The 24,411-nt window shown below is 37.5% G+C and overlaps 1 protein-coding gene and 1 pseudogene across 1 annotated transcript in view; both read left to right on the plus strand.

Moving 5' to 3' along the window:
* The first annotated feature begins 1,006 nt into the window (after nt 1–1,006).
* LOC107718231 (dynein heavy chain 1, axonemal-like) lies at nt 1,007–18,055 on the plus strand (annotated as a pseudogene).
* Nucleotides 18,056–18,922: 867 nt separating this feature from the next.
* The window catches only part of LOC107718207 (MAP kinase-activated protein kinase 2-like), a 13,882-nt gene continuing 8,393 nt past the window's right edge, over nt 18,923–24,411 (plus strand). The window contains exon 1 of the mRNA XM_016525187.1: nt 18,923–19,662. Within this exon, the coding sequence (XP_016380673.1) occupies nt 19,366–19,662 (297 nt within the window). The 5' untranslated portion in view covers nt 18,923–19,365. The remainder of the gene's footprint in view (nt 19,663–24,411) is intronic.

Below are 24,411 nucleotides of genomic sequence, written 5' to 3' on the forward strand. Positions count from 1 at the left end.
CTTATTTGGGTCATATATTCCAAGACGTAGGCTAGAATCTGTGATTGTGAAGTACAGTAAATATCCACACCGATGCGGTGACTGACTGCCACACACACATACTCCTCAAAACATTAGATTCATCCGCGCTGGAGCCGCGCCGGAGCACAACCCACACAAGGAAGATAATTCCGCCCACAGCTGCAATTGCAGGTTTTCAAACAGAGATGGCGACAAAGAGGCAAAACTTACGGACTGCAGCTTTAAGATCCAGCTTGTTGACCAAAACAGCTTCCTGGATCTCTTGAACTTCCTGCAGGTCAGACTCACTGATCATTATTATGTGCATTATCAGTAGGCACTCATTTCCTGTTTTACTTTTTAAGCAAAATATGCTCATCAGTTAGTGAAATAAATCATTCCATAAAGTCAAGAATGTTCTTTTTTTTTTTGCCTTGAATAGTCACTCTGGGCATCCTGGCATGCAGAACCATCACTGGAAACTTCTTTCTGAATGTATTAACATGACTATAAAGTCTACAGCAAACCTCACCTTTTCCCTTTGTCTGGAGCTGGGCCTACAAAATCATGTGGAGGAAATCACCCAAGTGGCTCAGGAGGCTGGAAAAGTAGCACCGATTTCATTTTTTATTTTTTATTTTTTTTATTTCTTCTGCATAGGCAGCCAAGTTTTATCACAAGCTAATCTTGTCAGTGGTGAATTACTCCTTAATATTTAATCAACACACATATGTCTTCTGCATAGGCAGCCAAGTTTTATCACAAGCTAATCTTGTCAGTGGTGAATTACTCCTTAATATTTAATCAACACACATAAAAATAAATTAGAATGTATTATTTAATTAATGATTTAAATCAGAAATTATACAAATTAACATCACAGGAAAATTTTTGCTTGTTGATAATTTGTTTTTTGTTTTTGTTTTCTGAATTGCATAACAGAACAATTCCACAGATATATTATGGCATATGACAGTATTTTTTCAATACATAGGCTCTGAACAAGATGGAGGAGGAATGGTCAACAGTGATGTTTGAGGTGATGCCTTATAAGGAGATGGGGACTTACATCTTGAAGAGCCCAGACGAAGCTTCTCAGCTCCTTGATGACCACATTGTCATGACCCATGATGACAGGTTTATGACAGGTAAGCCAATCATCCTGCAGGTATGATTCTGAAATCCACAAGGTGAAGTACTTTTTGTTTGTTTAGTTTACATGTAGGTGTTTTTGCAAAAACAATAACTAATTGAATTTCTTCATTAAGACATGTTATTTAAGGGTCTTAAGTATTTTTCCCAAAAGTCTTTGTGTCGCTGCGGTGCTCTGCTGGTAGGATGTATTAGAAGAGTGGCTTATCTGTCAGCGGTGGTGGCTGTACATGGAATCTATTTTCAGCTCTGATGACATCAACCGCCAGCTGCCTGTGGAAGGGAAGAGGTATCAGACTATGGAGCGCACCTGGAGAAAGATCATGAAGGCTGCCCTTGATAACAGTTAGGTGAGCATGGTCAGACTACTTAATCATATTATATTAGATTTGTCAGTGGTTCATCGAAGAATTGAAATGTGGGCTTCCGGTTAACATGACGGTGTGAACGGCTGCATAATCAGTAGCTCCCGATAGTCAGACAGATTTTACCCTTGAAATTCAAATTCTAACATCTGCGTCACACGGATACGCTGTTTTCGTTCAGATCAAATCACAACAACGTAGGAAACAGATCCGGCGTGACGCAGCTGACACAGAACAGCATACGTTGTTTACATCCAGCTGATACTCTCCAAAATGGCGCTACAGGGTGATGCAGAGGAGTCGAATTGTTGAATAAAGTCTTTTTTTTTTCTTTTGTGCAAAAAAGTATTCTCGTAGCTTCGTAAAATTACGGTTGAACCCCTGATGTCACATGGATTATTTTACCGATCTCCTTGCTACGTCTCTGGACTTGGGAACATTTTAGTTGTATTGCTGTCTATGCAGGGTCAGACAGCTCTCAGATTCCATCAAAAATATCTTAATTTGTGGTCCGAAGATGAACGAAGGTCTTACAGGTTTGAAACGACATGAGGGTGAGTAATTAATGACAGAATTTTCATTTTTGGGAGAAATATCCCTTGAAGAGGGAAAATCCTGATATGAATGAGGTTTGATGATACACAATATTTGTATGCGTGTTTGCACTGCAGTGTTCTTTTAAAAGTTTTTGAACTTTTTTTCTGCAGTTTAATCTCTTATTTAAGCGCCACAGATATAAAACCATCTGCTGCTAAACTGATTGTATGATTTATGCAGGAGCTGATATGTCTGCGTGCCATCAGAGATGTCAGTGTACCAAAGTTCCTTCAGGACGACCTCAAGCTCTTCAATGGCATTGTGTCCGACCTCTTCCCCAAGATCCGTGAAGAGCCAATAGACTATGGCACCCTAGAAGAGTCCATCAGGAATGTCTGTGCAACCAAGTGCCTTAAAGATGTTGATGGTGAGTGCCGTAGAATTATATAATTTATAAGAGAACAGAAGAAAATCTTTCTTACCAAAATGATTGTGGAATTATAATTAGCTTTATCATTGTTTATTTGCTCCAATGCTGTAATTTGAAAAAAAAAAAGTGAATTTAAATGCTAAAATTTCAGGAAATTTATTTTGTGTTTTTTTTTTTTTCTTGTCTTGCAGGCTTTATAACCAAGTGTATTCAATTGTATGAGACCACTGTAGGCAGACATGGTCTAATGTTGGTAGGACCATCAGGCTCTGGGAAAACTAAGGGTAGCTTCACTAGTACACAAACCAGTGCACAAATGAACAAGCTGCAACAAAAAAAATCCAAATTCTGATTTTGGAATTTGCTTTTCTCTCACTCAATACTTATAGTGTTATGAAGTCCTGGGAGCAGCAATGACGGCCCTGAAAGGCCGACTCTCAGTTAGTGGAGGAGTATATGAGGCTGTACAGCCTATGTGCTTAACCCAAAATCCATCACTATGGGGCAGCTTTATGGAGAATTTGACCAGCTTACTCATGAGTGGTGAGTGCACACTGGATTTTTTGTATTAACAATACTGTTCAGGTTGACGTAGCTGATACCCCTCTGGGCAGCGCTCCAGTTGTGCTTTGAGCGACCTGAGTTTAAGTTGCCGGACCTTTCCTGATTATGCACCACCCCCACCGGCCCCCCCAGACTCTCTCTCATGACAGTTCTAGGCTGCGTTTCTCAAAAGTATCATAAACTAAATTGATCGTAGAGACTTGTGCTATGGTGCTACAATCTATTTAGGATTACGATGCTTTTGGGAAACGCAGCCCTATAATATCCAATCTTAAAGGGATAGTTCACCCAAAAATGAAAATTACACATGATTTACTCACCCTCAAGCCATCCTAGGTGTATATGGCTTTCTTCTTTCAGACGAATACAAAAGTTATATTAAAAAAATGTCCTGGCTCTTTCAAGCTTTATAATGGCAGTGAAAGCTTGGAAGAGTCAGGACATTTTTTAATATAACTCAGATTGTATTTGTCTGAAATAAGAAAGTCATATACACCTAGGATGGCTTGAGGGTGAGTAAATCATGGGGTAATTTTCATTTTTGGGTGAACTTTCCCTTTAATAAAGGGAAAAATGTCTTAAAAAGGAATATTGAGGGGGGAAAAAATACTTTACTGGTTGTTAAAAGTAACCCACACTGTTCAATTACAGGACAGATGATATACTGTCTTGTCTCATTCGGGATGGAGCTGCCTCTATGGACCAGGAGAAGAAGTGGTAAATGTTTGATGGACCTGTGGATGCTGTATGGATCGAGAACATGAACACGGTTCTGGATGACAACAAGAAACTGTGTCTAAGTTCTGGAGAGATCATCAAACTCTTTGACATATGAACATTTCTGTTAATGGCCACTATTTGCCTCTCTGTGCTGTACCTCCTTTGTGTAACTATAATAATTTTCTGTGTTTTTCTGACAATGTTTTGGCCCTCAGGTTATGACTATGATGTTTGAGGTGCAGGATTTGGCAGTGGCATCTCCTGCCACGGTTTCTCGCTGTGGCATGGTGTATCTTGAGCCCAGTATTCTGGGTCTGATTCCATTCACAGAATGTTGGCTCCGCACCATTCCTGACACGTTTCAGCTCTACACAGATCAACTCAACTCTCTCTTCACAAGATTCTTACAGGTGATTGGTCCTGTAGTGTTTTACATATTTTTATTTTTAAATATAAATTGAATTAAGTGGTCTATAGCCTGTGTCTGTTGATCAAAATCTGTTGATCAAATAAAAGTAAACATAATGTAAGGTATGTGGTTCATTGTCTAGCAAGGTTTTGAGATGTGTTGCCTCAGGACTCCATCAAATTTGTCAGAAAATCAGTGAATCAAAATCTGTTGATCAAATAAAAGTAAACATAATGTAAGGTATGTGGTTCATTGTCTAGCAAGGTTTTGAGGTGTGTTGCCTCAGGACTCCATCAAATTTGTCAGAAAATCAGTGAAGGAGGTGATCTCCTCCATGGACAGCAATCTTGCCTGCTTTCTGCTCAAACTGCTGGACTGTTTCATTCAGCCCTTCATCCCACGAGAGGTCAGATAACTTTTTAGTATTACAGTGGTTAAACTAATCTATTCATGGTTAAACTGAATTTTGTGTGTGTGTGTGGTCAGGGTAAGAAGCCCCCTTCCCAGGAGAAACTGTCTTGGCTGCAGGAGCTGATTGAGCCCTGGTTTATCTTTTCACTCGTATGGAGCGTTGGAGCTACAGGAGATGCTGCCGGCTGCCAACGTTTCAGTTCATGGCTCAGGGGCAAGATGGTTGAAGAAAAGGTCAATAGCAGCATAAATTTATCATGAAGCTCAGTGCTATCAGCAATGATTTACATGCTGTAGATAATTAAACAGAAGTGCCACAGAGTATTCAAGTATTTTTTATTGCTTTTTGTCCGGTTATTTATTCAGAGCTGCACACTGCATTGTGCAAACCTTGGTTGTTTGTTTTTCAGGTCCAACTGTGTTTCCCTGAGGAGGGACTAGTGTACGATTACCATTTAGATGATGCAGGAATAAGTTGTTTTGATGAGGAGGAGGAGGAGGGATAAGAGAGGAAGGTGAGAATATTTTCTGGAATATTTCATTTAATTTACAAAACATTTTTGAGAGATACTTTTGATTAGTAGAAATGAAATTTTTAAATAATAAAATAAATATACATTCATTTGATTATTCAAATGCTTCAGGTACAATGGGTCAATTGGATGAAATATGCCCAGGAAGTGGTCATCACCCCAGAAACTAGCTACTCTGACATCTTTGTGCCCACAGTCGACACTGTTCGAATGTCCTTCCTGATAGACATGCTGCTTTCCAATAAGAAACCTGTGGGTAGTTTTGACTCTCATTATGCAGGCAATCAACTTAATGTCATACGTATGTGCTGCTAAGCTTGTTTCCTTCTTTGATTTGTCAGGTCTTGTACATTGGGCCAAATGGCACAGGGAAGACCCTGACCATATCAGACAAGCTTCTGAAGAACATGCCTGCTGAATACATCACTCACTTCCTAATTTTCTCTGCTCGCACCTCCGCCAACCAGACTCCAGACTATATTGACAGCAAACTTGACAAAAGGTTCTTTCAATGCCTCTTCCTCTCATTAGTCTGTTATTGATATATTTTTTCTCTGTACATATTGTTTTCATTACTACATTTTGTATTTACATGTATCTTACTTGTAGATACATGTAAATGCAAATAAATCTTACTTGTAGATACTTACTTTGGGAAAATATTTTATTTTCTTTATTGATGATCTGAACATGCCCATGCTGGAAACATATGGAGCTCAGCCTCCCATTGAACTGCTGCGCCAGTGGAGGCTGGTATGACAGGAAACAGATAGGTGTGTTTGCAAATCTTGTATGCAGGAGTTATTTTAAATGGTAATAATATTTTTTACTGTATTTTTACTCAAATAAATGGTCTTGATGAGCATAAGAGACTTCTTTCAAAAACATTTTAAAAATCATACCGACCTTAAATTTTTGAATGATAGTGTACAAAAATACCCTCCTGGCAGGGGCAGGAATCCCATCACTCAACGCTTCACGCGCCACTTCAACTTCCTGTCCTTCACTGAGATGGAGGACGCCAGCAAGAGGAAGATCTTCTCCACCATCCTGGGGAACTGGAAGGGTGAGTGACAGTCATCATGCGGGCATCTAGATATGAATGTATTTTAATGTGGGTTTTCAACAGGAAACACCTGTCAGAAGCTTTGGTAGCATGTTTTTGATGTTCTGATTTGTTTATTTTTTATTTTCTTTCTTTTTTTTTTTACAGATGGAAATATGAGTAAAAAGGATCCAGGCAGTAAGCTTGACACAGGGAGAGAAACAAAAAGATAGACAGAGAGAATGAAGAGAGAGATAAATCACTAAATGTCAAATTTCTTATTGAGATTTATATATATTTTAATATAAGTTACTAATGTATTTCTGGAATGAGTCAAAGTTTAATGTCAACATTGAGCTTATATTGATGTACTGTATATGTCACACTCGCAAAATGGATTTTCTCACACAAGCTCATTTTGTATCTATGATTTCTAGAGAAAATTCCAGAAATTAAACCGTTCAATGAGCCACTAGTGGATGCAACCATCAGGGTGTACGCCACTATTACCTCTGCTCTTCTACCCACACCTGCTAAATCCCACTATACATTCAACCTGAGGGACCTCTCAAAAGTCTTCCAGGGCATCCTGATGGCAGAGGCTGGGAAAATAGAGGTACCATCATTAAAGTATTTTTTTAGATATTTCATGTTTTATCTATTCAAATCTTCATAAAATCTTTTGTGTCATCTCTGTTTACTCAGAATAAAATACAGCTATTGCAGCTTTGGTATCATGAGAGCTGCAGGGTGTTCCAGGATCGACTGGTCAGTGATGAGGACAGGAAGTGGTTTGACCAACTCCTCCACACTCACATACAGGAGTTTGGGTGCAAGATTGAGGAGGTGGTCCCATACCAGCCAGTCTTATATGGGGACTTCATGTTCCCTGGGGCTGTCAACGTCTACCGGCTGATTGAAGATAGAGAAAAAGTAAATTGGGCTTATTCTGCCTTGTATTGATTTGGTTACATGTTAGTGGTACTTGCTTCACATATCAGTGATACATCAATTACATTTACATTACATTTCTGAAAGATCAGAGCAGTGTTATTTTATTTTGGGTGATATACTATTAGAGTTTTTGTTGATAGTTTGAATTAGATTTTATTAGTGTTCTGTTTTCATTTACATTTTAAAGTTTTTGATATTTATTATTTTTTTCATTTTTATTATTATTATTATTATTTTAGATATGTATCTATATAGTGTTTTTTTTTTATTATTTATTTAGTTTTTAGGTTTTTTTAGAAATGTTGCCTTGCCAGCTAGCTGAAATAAAATAAGTAGATTTTCTTATATATACTGTATAATTCATTTCAGTTCATGTTTATTTTATTTCAAGTCATTTTCTTCTAAAGATAGTAACCCTGGATCAGGCTTTTGTATGGGCAGCCACTCTTTGTTAAAATGTAGCCTCTTTATTTTTTTGCCATATTGCTTGCTTTGGCAAGTATTTAGCAGAACACAATTGGTTTTTTAAATCAAAGTTTTTTTTTGAAGTTTTGTTCTGTATCCACTAATACAGCTGGCCCGTGTGATGGAGGAGTACATGGATTATTATAACCAGACCAACACCACTAAGATGAAGCTGGTGTCGTATCAGCCGTATCCTGCGCCAGCCCCTGGGGAACGCTTTGCTGTTAGGAGTTGGTGGCAGTGGACGCCAGTCCCTTACCAGGCTTGCCACACACATGTGAGAGCTGAAGAGTTATCATGCAGAACCCATAAAATATCATTAGCATCACTAATGAGAGTCAGTTGAATAAGGCTTTATTTTATCAAAAGAAGAAGTTATACTGACCCACCGAATTGAAACTCTATTTAAACCTTAAAATTTTTGATATCAATACTTTTGTTAAAGTGATTCTTGCCTGTAAACGTTTTGCTCTGCCACCCATGTAGAACTGAAAATAATTATTATGTCATGCCTGGAACACATATGCCAGCAACGTTCAATATCAATACCAGCTATTTGAACACATCTAATAAACCGTGACATATAATACAAATACATCATTTTACAATAGACACAATATACACAAAGAAATCTAGATTTTTTTTTTTTAAGTTATTGCTAGAATGTGTTTAATGGGGCAACATTTGAAAGTAGACACTAGCCAGATATTAAACTTTAGTTATTACTTTTGATCATTGACTCAAAGATGTCTCTATACATGGCCACCCACAAAGAAATGATTACAGTGTGTCTCCTGCCATTATATCCCAGCATCATATTGAACATTCAGTCATTCATTCATATGTCCATTTGGAAACCGTCCATAAGTGATACACCAAATTAAAGACCTCATCTTTGGCTTCATTGTTGAACACAGATTTTCTGATTGTGACTGTCCTTATTTTGTCAGGGCTGCATATGAGTGCTTCAAGATTGAACTCTCCAAGAACTATGGACTTCTAGAGTGGAAAGAGGACATCAAAAGCATCATGCTAAAGGCTGGTTTGAGGAATGTGCAAATCACGTTCCTGTTTGTGGATATACAGGTGAGATCACAGATTATGAACATTTTCACATTATTTACTAGATTTTAAATATACAGATTTTTTAAAAAGACGTCGCTGTACTTCTCGTCCAGTGTGCGACCGCCTTTATGCTCACTAAGGTTGTTTTTATTTGATCAATGGTAATATTGTCAAATATTGTTGCAATTTAAAATAACTGGTTTCCATTTGAATGTATTTTAAAATGTAATTTATTCCTGTGATGGCAAAGCTGAATTTTCAGCAGCCTTTTCTCCAGTCCTCAGTTTCACATGATCCTTCAGAAATGTTCCTATGTTCCTAAAGGATTTATCTGCAAGAAAATCACTTGACACTATTGGCTAACACACAACAGCTTGCTGCCCAAGTCTTTAACACATTGCTTCTGTCTTACCTGCTGGTTTTCAGATTAAGAATGAATCTTTCCTGGAGGATGTGAATAACATCCTGAAGTCAGGCGATGTGCCAAATCTTTATACTTCTGAGGAGCTGGAACGTATCCTGACTGCCATGAAACCTGTGGTTCAGGACATGGCCCAGCAGCCCACAAAAGCTAACCTCATGGCAGCCTATGTCAAGAGAGTCCGCAGCAACATCCACACTGTTCTCTGCATGAGGTTTACTTTTGATATTAATACATGTATTGGTATTTCACTGCTACAGGTACACTATACAAAAACTGTTCAATTCAGAGTTTTAGTGTAGAACTAGATTTTTTTTTGTCTGTTGTCTCATTTGTTAGAAAGATATCCCATGGTATTTCAGCTTGGAACATACAGTAAACCGGTTCTTGCATCTCAAGACCTCTGTTCTCTGTCTCCATCTACAGTCCAGTAGGGGAAGTGCTCCAGGCTCGCCTTAGGCAGTTCCCCTCACTGGTCAACTGCTGCACCATTGACTGGTTCAGTGCATGGCAACAGGAGGCACTACAGTCTGTAGCAACATCTTTCCTCAATGAGCTTCCAGAACTGGTGGCCAGCCCTACTACCATCCAAGGCCTAGTCAGTAAATGTGTGTGATGTGCGTGTGTAAATGTATACAAGAGCTTAAAACTGACCTGTTGTCTCTCTGTACAGGCACTGATGTGTGTTGAGATCCATCAAATGGTGTCCAGAAAGTGTGAGCAGTACCTGGCTGAACTTTCCCGCCACAACTACGTCACTCCTAAGAGTTACTTGAGCTCCGTCCTCAGCATCTTCTCATCTCTGATTGGCCAGAAGAAGCAGGAGCTACACAGCGCTCGACAGCGAATGAAAACCGGCCTGGACAAAGTGATTTGGGAAACATCTTATTCTTCCTACACATCCTACACTATCTACAAACGTGTTTTATGATTGTGTGTGTATGTGTGTAGTTGCTGAGAACAGCAGAGGATGTGAGCAAGATGCAGGAAGAGTTGGAGATGATGAGGCCTCAGCTGGAGGAAGCAGCCAAGGACACTGTGATCACCATGGAAAAAATAAAAGTGAATAAAACATTAAAAAAAAAAAAAATTATGAATGCAAACAGGAATGAATAAAATTCCATACTGAGTTTTGTTGCCTGAGATATGTGTGTGTGTAGGAAGACAGTGGTAGCTGAGGAGACCCGTGTAGCGGTGCAGGCTGAGGAGGCTAATGATCACCATGGAAAAAATAAAAGTGAATAAAACATTAAAAAAAAAAAAAATTATGAATGCAAACAGGAATGAATAAAATTCCATACTGAGTTTTGTTGCCTGAGATATGTGTGTGTGTAGGAAGACAGTGGTAGCTGAGGAGACCCGTGTAGCGGTGCAGGCTGATGAGGCTAAAGCCACTGAAAAGGCTCGTGTGGCACAGGCCATCGCTGATGATGCTCAGAAAGATCTGAATGAAGCGCTTCCTGCCCTTACAGGAAGCTTAGGAGGATCTGGCTGTAACACAGCACATTCTGGACCATGCTAAAGAGAAACTAGCAGCTGTAGAGGAGGGCATTGCCACCCTGCAGGCCAAGTATCATGAATGCCTGACCAAGAGAGATGAGCTAGATGCCAAATGTCAGCTGTGTGAGAACAGATTGATCCGTGCAGATAAGGTGAGTGGAGGAAAACCATCTGAACTGTATAATTTTCCATTTATCTCACTGTAACATTGGCCTGTCAAACTTACCTTTTTATCATACCTGCCTGATTCTCATCAGTATGATGAGATATATGATATATATAGATAAATATGATATATATATATATATATATATGACTAGTGAATATTTTTTGTAGAAGTTTACTATACTTTGAGTTTATACTGAGCACATGGAGGTTCAGGCATAGGATATTGTTGTGTGTGGCAGCTGATTGGTGGTCTGGCTGATGAGAAGATGCGCTGGAGAGAGACAGTTCGCTTTCACAACGAAACACACAGCGGCTTGAGTGAGCGGCGCCCGGCGGATTCGACAAGGAGGCTTGCGGCAACCATATGTGACGACCCCGGGCTGGACTCTGCTTCATCCACGGTGAAAGCCGATCTGGTGATCCACAGCGCAAAGTTGTAGTGTTTCCTCAGCAACCAGCACGGATCTGCTCTAGGCATGACGAAGCAGATAGCTTTATAAAAATCAACGCGTTTCAGAAAGGCGGGGCATAGAGGAGAAACAATAATGTAAAGTATGTGGAAAATAATGTGTTTTTTGAACCTTACTGTTCTTTTTAGCAACATCATATGACCCCTTTAAACCATTAGGTTAAAGTGACTGCAGCTGAGGTGACTGAGAGGGACATTGATGCCACACGTCTGGAATACGTCCCAGTGGCTGTCAGAGCCCAGATCCTCTTCTGTGTGTCAGATCTGTCAAATGTGGACCCCATGTACCAGTACTCTCTGGAGTGGTTCCTGGGGATTTTCATGAGTGGCATTGCCAACTCAAAGAAAGCAGGTGAAAATATGCCCTTCTATTATTGACCTTCGTCACTGAAGAAACTGCAAAGGTTTTTTAGACCAGTGGTTATCAAGCTTTTTGACTCCAAGGTCATTTTCCATTACCCACAACAATATTCAAAAAAATTAAAGTTATTTGTGATTTACTGGATAAGGATAAAGGTTTTTACAAATATTTTGACTGACAATTTCTACCCAATAAAATTGTTTAGAGCTTGGAAAATGCCTATGGAGATTTTTATTTTATTTTATTCATTTACACGACTTTTCCAGTACTAGAAATTAATTTTGAAATATAGCTGTAAGATCTTTATCCAGGTTTACCAAGACAGTGGGAACCACAGTTTTAGACATCTTATAGACATTTACAGTAATAGTTAACCCTTACCCTAACCCATAAATTAACAAACTGATTAACTAACTGTATTGGCTTATTTCCACACAGATAAAGTGAAGGAACATATTTTCAACATTAATGAGTTCTTCACCTTCAGCTTGTACAGTAACATCTGTCGCAGCCTTTTTGAGAAACACAAGCTGATGTTTGCCTTCCTCCTTTGTTCCAGAATCCTGACGAATGACAGCAAGATTGATATGGTTAGCAAGAAAAAAAAACAGGGTTAAATATGTCTCTGTCTTCGTCTCAACCTTTTTACTTTTTATTATTTTTCTTTCCATCCAGCAAATATTTATGGCAAATGTTTATCAGAGATTATCAGTATCAGAGACCACACAAGCATGTTTTAAACAAGTTCATTAAGTGAATTCTGTCTCCATTTTCTTTTGATCTTTATCACTCAAACTGTTTTTAATAATGATAATATTTATTCCACTATAAATTCAGCTTTATTTGATTGTGCTGTGATATAAGCAAATGAACAGTCAACACTGAGTTGTCATATCATTGTCTATGTTTGTAGTGATGAAGAAATAATAACAAAGTATAGAAACATCTTGAGGACATGGATGTGACCCATTTGCATATAAATGCCCGTGTGTGTACAGGCTGAGTGGCAATACTTGTTATCGGGGGGCGGCCCCAGGATCAGGCTCCAAATCCTGCTCCAAACTGGCTCTCCATGAGAACCTGGCAGGACATGCTGTCACTGAGCACCCTGTCCACTTTCAGTAACCTGCCAGAGAACTTCTCCAAACATGAATCTGCATTCAAGAGTATATTATATAGCAGCCACACTTGTAGGCCCTATTAGAGATCGTAAATGGTATTGTTATTGTGCATGTCAGGTTTAGAATCTAATTTAATAAGCATATGTATGTGAACAGGGAGCCTCTTCCAGGCGAGTGGGACAGTGATTTAGACTCATTTCAGAAGCTGCTGGTTCTGCGCTGTCTGAGAGCTGACTGGCTCACTCACGGCCTGCAGGACTTTGTGGCTTCACAACTGGGTCAGAACTTCATCGAGCCACAGGTACCCACACATATGCTCTATATACACTGCACTCATATCATCATATAATAGCATTAACAATCTAATAACATTTTGATATTAACAGAACAAAAAAGAACACTGTAAATGTAAGAAATATAAGAAAATGTAAGAAGAATGTAAGAGAGGTCATGAAGTTTTCAAAGAAGATGAGCACTATCTCCCTTGGCCAAGGCCAGGTCAGAACACAGAACCTTCAGAAATAAACATATGACATATGCATAAACTGATATCATAAATGTAGAGTCTGACTAGGCTGTCTCTGCAAAAAACAAATAAACAATTTTGTTAAGTACGTCCTACATGCCATTTTAGTTCAAAGTATCCACCCTCACACCTTTGAGACCCTGAGCTTAAGATACTCCACACACATAGTTTTTTCAGAAGACGAATGCTAATAAAAGATGACTTCCCACCCTAGTGCTAATTATGTTCCTATTTAAAGTTTCTGAAAGACTGCAATGTTCTGTGCCACCTACTAAAGAACTGTGACATACTTGACCTACAGGCTCACACCAACCAATTTACGTAAATATTCAACATTACACTAGTGTCATAACAATGTAAACTTGCAGATCATGTCTTTAGTGCAAGTACTTGCCTTTAGTGCATACGTTTTAATAACTTTTTAAAGTCTTTTGATATGTATTTATATGTTTGTTATAGCTTACGGTAATAAAGTGAAATGTGTCCAGTTAAACATGGACTAAAACTGTCTGAAACCACTTCCATCGCCTATATAGTGAACTATATCGGGTTTTAATATAGTGTCTGAATTCTGAGTGAACAGCTTAATTCCCTACATTCATTCACTCATTTATACCCACAGTGCACTCTGATGTCTAGTATCTGATGTGATGTACACTTGTTTCAAAATATAGACAATATAAATACATTTCCCTCACTATTTCATTCACACCTTGCTAATATTGTGCACTCATCTGCTATGCATTGTATAGGCATTTATTAGTGATGGATGAGTGAAAGAGTGAGTGATTTTGGACACACTATAAGACACTATATCTGTGTATATTTGAGTATATATTGACTATATTAGGCTATTTCAGCTATATTAGCTATTTCAGCAATTGTTGTATGATCAGGGCCCCAGTGCTGAGGCTATGATGCACAGTGCCATGGAGAAAGGACAGTGGGTCTTCTTCCAGAACTGCCACCTCGCACCTAGCTGGATGCCATCTCTGGAGTGACTCATTGAGAACATTGATCCTGACAAAGTTTGACACACCTGACTAGCTATTTCAGTTTCTATTGACTGTTTGTCAAAGAAATCTATTCATCGTATTATATTTGTTTTTTCAAAAGTTCATTTAAATATATTGGAAAAACCTGTTTGTGATGTAGGTCCATCGGGACTTCCGTCTTTGGCTCACTAGTCTGCCCAGCAACAAGTTCCCAGTGTCAATTCTGCAGAATGGCTCCAAGATGACCATAGAACCACCACGAGGCATTAAAGCTAATCTCCTGAGGACCTACGCCAGCCTCACTGATGATTTCATCATTTCCTGCACTAAGGTTCCTGTTGAAAAGAAGCACATGTTTTCAATAAGACCTAACTTTGTCTTTTTATGTTGCGAAAAATTAGTGTGTCATATTTAATTATGATCATAGCAAATATACATTACCGTTCAGAAGTACCGTTTAAATAAGACCATTATGCTCACCAAGGCTACATTTATTTGATCATTGGGGTCGGTATGATATTTAATGTTTTAAATAAGACCATTATGCTCACCAAGGCTACATTTATTTGATCAAAAATAAACAGTAAATTGTGAAATATTATTGAAAATTAATAACTGTTTTCTATTTTAATATATTTTAAAATGTAATTTATTCCTGTGACGGCGAAGCTGACATTTCAGCAGTTGATCACAGCTGAACACATTTTGCTGCTTAATATTTTGGTGGAAACCATGATATATATTTTTTGGTATTCTTTGATGAATCGAAAGTTCAAAAGAACAGCATTTAATTGAAATAGAAATTGTCTTTGCTGTTGCTTTTGATCAGTTTAATGCATCCTTGCTTAAAAAAGTATTTAAAAAATCTTATATTGCCCCCAAACTTTTGAACGCTATTGTACATATGTAAAAATATAATATGAAATCTTTATAATATATTTCTTATTTTCTCTCTCTGCATTTTCTTTTGGCAGACAGCAGAGTTTAAGGCTCTCCTCCTGTCTCTGTGTCTTTTCCATGGAGTTTACAGATGGAGATCTGCACATCTGTATCAGCCAGCTGAAAATGTTCCTGGATGAATATCAGAACATCCCATACAAGGCAAAACCAGACGTTCTCTTGCCACACACACAGTTTCATGTCTCTCTATAGAGTATTTCCCTTCCTTTGTGCACATCGTTAGTTGATTAAGCATATATTGGGTGACTATAAACATGCCATTTTTAGCAGTTATAGAACATCTTAACATCGGTATTTGCCAGTGTTTATATTTTTATTATGTGTAAAAGAAGCCAAACTCACAAATCATTCTGATCTTGTTTTCATTTTTCTCGCTCTTCCTCTCTGTTCAGGTTCTGAAGTATACTGCGGGGGAAATAAACTATGGGGGTTGTGTGACAGACAACTGGGATCGCCGTTGCATCCTAAACTACTGCCCTGCTGTCCTAGGCCTTGAACACATTTACTCTCCTTCTGGAGAATACAGACAAATCAACACTGAGAACAATGTCAAGGTCCAGAACTGATGTCACTTAACCTCAGATATTATGCAAAACAGTAAAGCTGATCTCAGGAACTTTTCCCTCCACAGTCTCACAATTCAGCCCAGTCTTGTGTTCTGTTATGTTTATGTAATCTAATTTTTGTGCAGGGTTATCTGACATACTTTCGTGGCCTACCAATTAAGGACTGGCCGGAGATCTTTGGCCTCCATGTCAATGCCAACATCAGCTTTGCACAAAATGAGATATTTGCTCTGCTGGGAACTTTAGTGAAGCTACAGCCCAGAGCAGCAGCCAGCGGAGGCAAGTCCAGAGATGAAGTATGTGTCATATTGATTCTGCATACATTTATTTGAATTTAATGTGCTAATGTTTATGTAAATACACTATCATTCAAATTTTGGGGGTCAGAAAGTTGTTTTTTTTTTTTTTAGCAAGGATGGGTTAAATTGATTACAAATAACAGTAAATACTTTTACATTGTTAAAAAATGCTGTTCTTTTGAACTTTTCAAGAATACTGAAAAAAATCAGCATCAGTTTCCATAAAAGCAGTGTTTTTGAGCACCAAATCAGCATACTTTTATTCAGCAAATATACATCAAATTGATCAAAAGTCACAGTAAACACTGTTACAAAAGTTTTCTGTTTCAAATAAATGATGTTCTACTTTCTATTAATCAAAGAATCGTGTAAAAAAAAGTACAAGTTTTCACAAAAGTATTAAGCAGCACAACTGTTTTTAACATTGATAATAATAAGAAATGTTTCTTGAGGACCAAATCAGCATTAGAATGATTTCTGAAGGATCATGTGACTCTGAAGACTGGAGTAATAACTGCTGAAAATGAATAGAAAAGTTATTTAAAATTGTAATAATATTTAACAATATTACGATTACTGTTCTTTCAAAAACATTTAAAAAAATCTTATTGACCCCAAATTTTTGAACAGTAGTGTATAAAAAAACTAACAAACAAAAAACAAGTATACTATAATTCATTTGTCTCTAAACACTCTAAAAATGCGCCTCTCTATCATTCTCACAGATATAATAAGTTGTTATCAGTGATTTCCCGGAGTCTCAGTGATCTGGTGAAGCCTTTGAAGGGTTTGGTGGTGATGTCATCTGAACTGGAGCTGATGTCTAACAGTCTGTTCATCAACGCTGTTCCAGAACTATGGAAGGCCAAGGCAAGAATCTCCCAAATGTTAACCATGCAAGACATGCACTGAATTTGTGGAATTAGTGTTTTTGTTGCAATGTCGTGACTATGCAAACTTATTTGAAATATTTTAATGGGACACTGGTAGCATAATATTCTTCTTTTATTGTTTTCCCAGGCATATCCGTCTCTTAAGCCATTGGCTTCCTGGGTGTCAGATCTGGTCCAGCGCATAAGCTTTTTGCAGAACTGGATCTCAGATGGCATTCCTGCTGTATTCTGGATCAGTGGGTGCTTCTTCCCCCAGGCCTTCCTCACAGGAACCCTGCAGAACTTTGCCCGTAGCTCTTCGGTCTCCATTGACATCAATGCTTTTGACTTTAAGGTGCATAATTTGTTTTCAGCAGCAAGGGTTTCTTGCATTAAACTCGGTGTAATGCAGTTTGAAGCCTCAACTACTGTATGTTTCCATATTAAGCTCTCAAAGCAAGCTTGATATTTGATAGACCATTAAGAGAAGTATGGTATACCTGAGAAGGTCAAACACTGGAATAGGACGTTCTGTTGCTTGATCTAAACAGCACAATGTGTATATTTTTTTTAGGAACCATGTGTCTTGAAGTGGTTAGTGGTTTTCTTTGATTTCCTCTCTTTGAACCCTCTTTTAGGTGATGAAGGAAGTGGTAGCAGAGCTGACTGAGAGGCCTGACATCGGCTGCTTCATCCACGGTCTGTATCTTGAAGGGGCTCGCTGGGATGCAGAGACAGGCCAGCTTGCTGAATCCCGTCCCAAAGAGCTCTACACAGAGATGGCTGTTATCTGGATGGTACCCGTTCCCAACCGCAAACCCCCTCAATCTGGAATCTACGTGTGTCCTATCTACAAAACTCTTACCCGTGCTGGTGAGCAATTTGAATAGTATTGTTTGTGGAACTTGCCACAGTCTTTTGTTAATGTTTCATTACTGTACATCCTGTGGAGTCATGTGATTTATGTGAAAATTTGATTTGTGATTTACCACAGAGATCTGAAAAGTTTTGTTTTTCTTCCACAGGAACTCTCTCGACCACCGGGCACTCAACCAACTACGTAACTGCAGTTGAGCTGCCCACAGATCGTACCCAAGGGCACTGGATCAAACAGGGTATGGCACTGATTTGTGCTCTTGACTACTAGACTTATACACAAATCCTTATTCATACATAAATAAAAGCTTCAAGCAACATGAGAAAAATATAGAATGACAAAAAAACAGTTACACTGTAAACACTGTCAGTTAAGTTTTATTTATTTATTTTGTGTAACAGTCTTATGCATGGATGTAGTGCTGTACTAAATCTTGGGACCATGAATTGGACTCAAACACCCACAAATTATGATGTCATGCAATATATATAGCATAGTATTTATTAATATTTTAGTATGTCACGAGGATAGTATATCATAGTATTTATTCATATTTTGAATAAATTTAATTTGAATTTATATTTTCATTTTTCATTTTTATTTTAATTCAAGTTTCAGCTATTTTATTTGCTTTTTGTCATCATCTTTAGTTTTAGTTTTTTTAGTTTTCTATTTAGCTTTTATTCATTTTTATTTCATTTTTATTTAGTTGTAAAGGCAACATCTCTAATTTTCACTTAAATTTAAGTTTAACCTTCATATGTATATTTCTTATGTATATTTTGTTTTATGTCACATTTTTTAATTAATGAAAACAATCTTAATTGTTTTAGTTATAAAAACAATAACAACATTGCAGTAAACATTAGACAGACATTAAAAAAAAATATATATATATATATATAAAATTATTTTTTTATTTATTTTTTATTTTTTGGTGTTTACATGACCTAAAATTCTGATTAATGCAGGCTTAAACTAGGTGACTCAATCTAATGTCTAACGAGAATAGTGGCTTATGTCATCTCGATCAAGTGCTGCCACAATAAATGTGCGCGGCTCCTTTAAGAGAGTAGCGGTTTAGAAGCTCGCGCTTCCGCAACAGACACTGACCCCATGTGAACGCGCGCGCACACAGCGGCATTACAGTCAATGACGGGAGCTCCGCATGCAGCAGGACAAGACACTTTCTTTTTAATTTCTGACACTTTTAACATGGACCTTTCCTACTGAACGTGAATATGACTTTTATTATTAGATAACACTGTTTTGGAATTCATTCTCATAACTTAATGGGTTTAAAAAAATAATAATTTGTTAAACTTTATTAATGAATCTTCCTGGTGATGTTGAAACCGGCATTTTACTTATATGTATCTGAATATAAGTGGCCTAATGCTGGTAAATGTGCTGTAATTCTGTGACCGTCAGTCATCACAGGAATTCATCAGCAGTGTATTTTCGGAACAGCGTCACTCAGTGACAGCGGGACCCGCGCGGATAGTTTATCTGTGGATTTTAAAGGACCATCTTAAGCCACGTTGAGTGTCTGATAGCTTAATCTCATCTGCACTTGAAAGATGCTCCAGAATGGCAAGTCTCAAACGGACAACGCGGACGCGTCCGAGCCCGAGCCAAAGCCCGAAGCGCAAAGCGAGAAGACAGAAGCGAGCGAGAGCGCCGCGTCTCACCCAGAGAATGAGTCCACAGACACCGACTCCACTCAGTTCCCCCTGCCCGTCTATCCCAAACTAGAAATCAAGCGCCATGCTGTGACTGATGACTACAAAATCTCAAGTCATGTGTTGGGTCTGGGTGTTAACGGCAAAGTTGTGGAGTGCTATAACAAGAAAACCGGACAAAAGTGCGCTCTGAAGGTAAATCACACACACGTTGTAATGGGGATATAATGGGAGAGTTGAATAAACTCTAATGATAGACATGTTTGTCGGCAAGTTGACATAATGAACCCTGTTAACCTGATCCAATATTTGTGGTTTGTTTCAAAAGCAGTCCTTAAGCCTCAAAACATTAGGCACAACGGGTAGTTAACAAATATCATGGACATTAACTTCTTTTTTCTGTATTAAAATTACAGAAAATTTAACAAAATCACATTGGTCGAAAGGTTTGAGAACCCTGCAAAGAAGAATTTTGTTAGATGACAGTTATATAAAGAAGTCCATGTCAATAGTATCTTAATATCAAATCTATAAATTTTTATCATACCTTTTTGACAAGGTTTTTAAAATAGCAGGGACTCTTAAAATTGTGAATTGTGAAAATAACTTGATTAAAAGTCTCAAAAGGACTTGAACATTTAGTGATTTTTATCAGCTCTAAATTTGATTGGCTATGAAAGTGTTTTTCATTAGTCATGACTCACGAATGACTGAAAAATTCAGAGAAAATCACATTGGTCGAAAGGTTTGAGAACGCTGCAAAGAAGAATTTTGTTAGATGACAGTTATATAAAGAAGTCCATGTCAAATATGACAGCTTTGAAAAACAGTTTCAAATAAAGCAAAATTTTCGGTAGCACTTTATTTTACAGTCCTGTTCTGCATGTATACGTACTTGTTATAGTAATTACAATAACTGGGTAATAACTAGGTACTAACCCTGGACCTACCCCCAAACCGAACTCTAACCCATGTTACCTTATATTATCCAGTACTGGTAAGTGCACATACTGTAAAATGTGCAACCAAATTTTCTAATGAACTTTAATTTGCTGTAGGTGTTGCTTGAGCTACAGGAGTTTTGCCTCATTAATCAAGAAAGTAATTCATTATATATTCATTATGAGTTTTTGAATCTGATGTATCAGAAAACAGTTCATTTATTTGTCTTAAGTGCCTCTAAGTTTTTGCGTGTGTCATGGCACCGTACCTCATGTAAAGGGTCACTTGCCGGAGTTACAAACAGTGCTGAGGTTCCTGGAAACTGGAGGGCCACTAGTTAAAGGGTTGCCAAATCTGACTTGGCTCTTTAAGGAGATGAGGTGTGACACACAGCACTCAGGCAGGGCAATGGAAATATGTCACCCAAGTGCCATTGTGGACAGGGATTTACTGTCCAGTATAATCCAGCTGGATCAGAAGAACTCAATATGCACATATCTGTTATGTTCCTGTGGCTCAGTGGTAGAGCAATGCGTTAGCAGCACAAAAGGTCGTGGGTTCGATTCCCAGGGAATGCACATACTGGTGAAAAATGTATTAGCCTGAATGCACTGTAAATCACTTTGGATAAAAGCGTCTGCTAAATGCATAAATTATTATTCTATTATTTTATTAATGAATTTATTCATTCATTCATTTGTCTTAATTTACTATTTATTATATTACATTTATTTATTTATTCATATTAAGTTTCTCTGATTCAACTTATTAAATATGTTAATTTTAAATCTAAATATTTAAACTAATATATCCAAATAAAGATTAATTAAATTAATAAATTAGTGTTTATTTAAATATTTTTGGGGAAATTTGCCTAGTCTAATCCATTATTAAAATACAATAGGGCACTGTAGGTGTAGGAAGAACTTAGAGATGCAAAGTGTACCAAAGATTCGGGGAATGATACATCTAATCTTGTTAATTTTTTATTATTATTTTTTTATGTTGTGAAGCAATTAGAGCTTATAAACTTTCCTGCCCAGTGCCCACCTGTAGTTTTTCAGGCCATCTGATATTTGGCAAGTCTGGACTGCTCCTGTTCTCTCTGTTTTACAACTTAGTGGAAGATGTCAAACTAGGTTTAAACAGCTGCTGACCTAAGATACGCATTCAGTGTCTTTCGTAATGGTTAATGTCAGGATTTGAATATCACACAAAATCAATATGCAGAGACTCACTTACTCTCAATTGACATACCATCCCAAATATCTCTTGAGAGTGGTAGAGGCATTGCTTATTGTTATGAAAATGGCACAGGCAAAAATAAATAAGGTTCTTTTGATACTTATTGTGTTGAGAGTTTTGCTATCCTAAATGAAACCCATTGTGCTGGGGCACAATAAAAATCCAATTGACCCGAGTCATTCAGGAGTAATTTATTGCTCAATATCCTCTCTGCTTTTTAATCACAGAGTAAATAGGCATAGGGCAGAGCTGTCCATCTTGGCAAGCCTTTTAATTAAGTAGTATGTTGACAGCTAACTTTAATGAATGTGAGCATATAGGTGCTGTTTAATCCACTCTGTTTAGCTGGATAGAAGCCATCCTTTAAATCTAACTCATTTAATTCACTCTTGATTTCACATATTGGATTTGAACAGATGCCAACAAGGAAAAGATATCTTACAGCCTGACTGAACCCCTGAGATTTATTTATTACGCTGCCATTGGGTCTATCTTGCAAAGTCTGTACCCTGCATATATAGTCCAGTGCAGTAGGGGTTCTTGATCCCTTGATTGAGTTTAGTTTGTGGTGTGCTGGTCTAAAACATTTGAAATTAACTTAACTAATTAACTTAAAAGGTCAAAAAAAAAAATTATAATAATTTAACCTCTGTGTTTGAAGTAATTACATAGCATAGAGTAAATAATAATTTACATAATGTAAAAATGTATATTAATTAAAATGCTGAATTTTTACGACAGTTATAGGACAGAATTTTCTATGTGATATATAGCGTTTTTTTTTAAATGAACAAAATATAAATTTCTTAATTTTGTTTCATTTTAAATATGTTTATAATTAAAATGCAGATTTTCTAGAACAATTCCGTCTGTTCAGAATTCTGTCTATATAAATATTATATTAATTATAAAAAAAATAAAAAAAAATATATAAATAATTATTATAATTATATTTTATAATAATATTTAGGACAGTTATGTTTTTGTAACGAATTCTGTGAATAAGACAAAATCAGAACCTTGTTTCACGTTTAACAGTATTTATTATAATTTGATGAAGCAGCATGGTGGTAAAATGGCAATGAAAGATGTGTGAGCTCTGTTCAATGGCCTTTCACCGTTCCCATTGTGCTGTCAGCTATAATGTATGCTCGACTGGTTCATATTACAGCCCTGGCACTGCCACTCTCACTGTTCAGTGTTTGAGTTCATCTTTCCGCACAGATTCTACATTCAGGATCCAGATATTGTTCAGGATTGAGCCTTTGTTCAATCCTGGCATATTTCTGAGTGTGCCGCAAGGTTCATCTGGAAGGCGCTTGATGTTTTCTAAGCAAGGGGGATGAAATTTGCTTCCCCCTAAGGGAGAAACAGAGAAGGCAGAGTGTGACAGAGCTGTATGACGAATTTGCAAGAGCTGCCAACTTGTCTGAAGAAGTTCATTTTTTAGGAGGGTCAGTTTTATGCTGTGGCAGTTTGCGTATGAAAATCTGGGCTATGAATTAAACTCAAACTCTATCCCATTAGTATTCAGTGATTTTTTTTTTTTTACAACAGACCCAATAAAGAGTATAAGATTACATGAGATAAGAATAGTTTTTATAAAGCAGCTAAGGGCAGAATGCTGTGTAATACTATATGGTGTCTTTTACAAGAGTCTTATTTTAGACAGATCAGAGTGTCATGTTTCACGTGTTATCATAAGACGTGACTTGGACAAACAAGTCACAAAGTAATATAAACACTCATGCGTGTCTCTGTTTGACCAAGAACCAAGTGTGAGATGGTTATGATTACGCTGACCTCCAATAAATCAAGTTGAGCTGCTTCAAATGACAAAACAGACCAGAATGCAAAACCCCCACACGTTTCTGGGCTGAAACTGAAATATAGTGGTTCCTAGAAAATGTAATTCCCCACTCTGTTTTTTAAGGAAACTGTGGTCACAGAAACCTTTTGGTTACGTTCAGTACTATTCTAAATATACATACTGACTGTAAAAAAAAAAAAAAAAAAGCCCTTCACATCTAAATTAATTGATTTTATTTTATTAAAAATATTGGAAGCAGCTCCGGGAGGATGATGTAAGATGTTGGCGTTGCACACGCTCCGGTGAGTCTCGTGAAAACCAAGATTTGTTAACAGGAGCAAAGGAAGCGAAGCTTCCTTACTTTAGCAAAGGAAAACTAGTCTCCTCTTGGCTTATATCGAAATTCTCTGACATTCTTCTTTACAAATCCTCGTTTTGTACTTCTAATTAGTGACCGTTGTTTTGTTTTGATCTCTCCCCTGCGCTTCCGCGTTCGTCACTTCTGAACGGCGCATGCGTAACGCTGACGTCCTACGTCATCCGCCAGGAGCTGCTTCCGTGTACAACAGTGAGTGCAAGCTAGATTAAATTAATTAATTGATTTTATTTTATTAAAAATATTGAATGCATCAATCTGACTACAGTAAGCTGCACAAACAAAAGTCATTTCAAAGTATAAATAAGCTAATAAATATATACAGCATGTGTCATTAGCTGGTATCTGTAGACATCATGCATCCATCTCATTCAAATTAATGACTCACAAAAAAGAATAAAACTTGTTATTTAATGTATGAAAAAACTGTGAAAATTAGCCCATAAATTACTCACCCTCAAGGCTTCCTAGGTGTATTTGACTTTCTTCTATCAGACGAATCCAGTCGGAGTTATATTAAAAATTGTCTTTGATCTTTCAAGCCGTTTAATGGCACTCAGCGGGTGTTGCA

The sequence above is a fragment of the Sinocyclocheilus rhinocerous genome, unplaced genomic scaffold (assembly GCF_001515625.1).
Source record: "Sinocyclocheilus rhinocerous isolate Xijiao unplaced genomic scaffold, SAMN03320098_v1.1 scaffold1111, whole genome shotgun sequence".
Lineage (NCBI taxonomy): Eukaryota > Metazoa > Chordata > Actinopteri > Cypriniformes > Cyprinidae > Sinocyclocheilus > Sinocyclocheilus rhinocerous.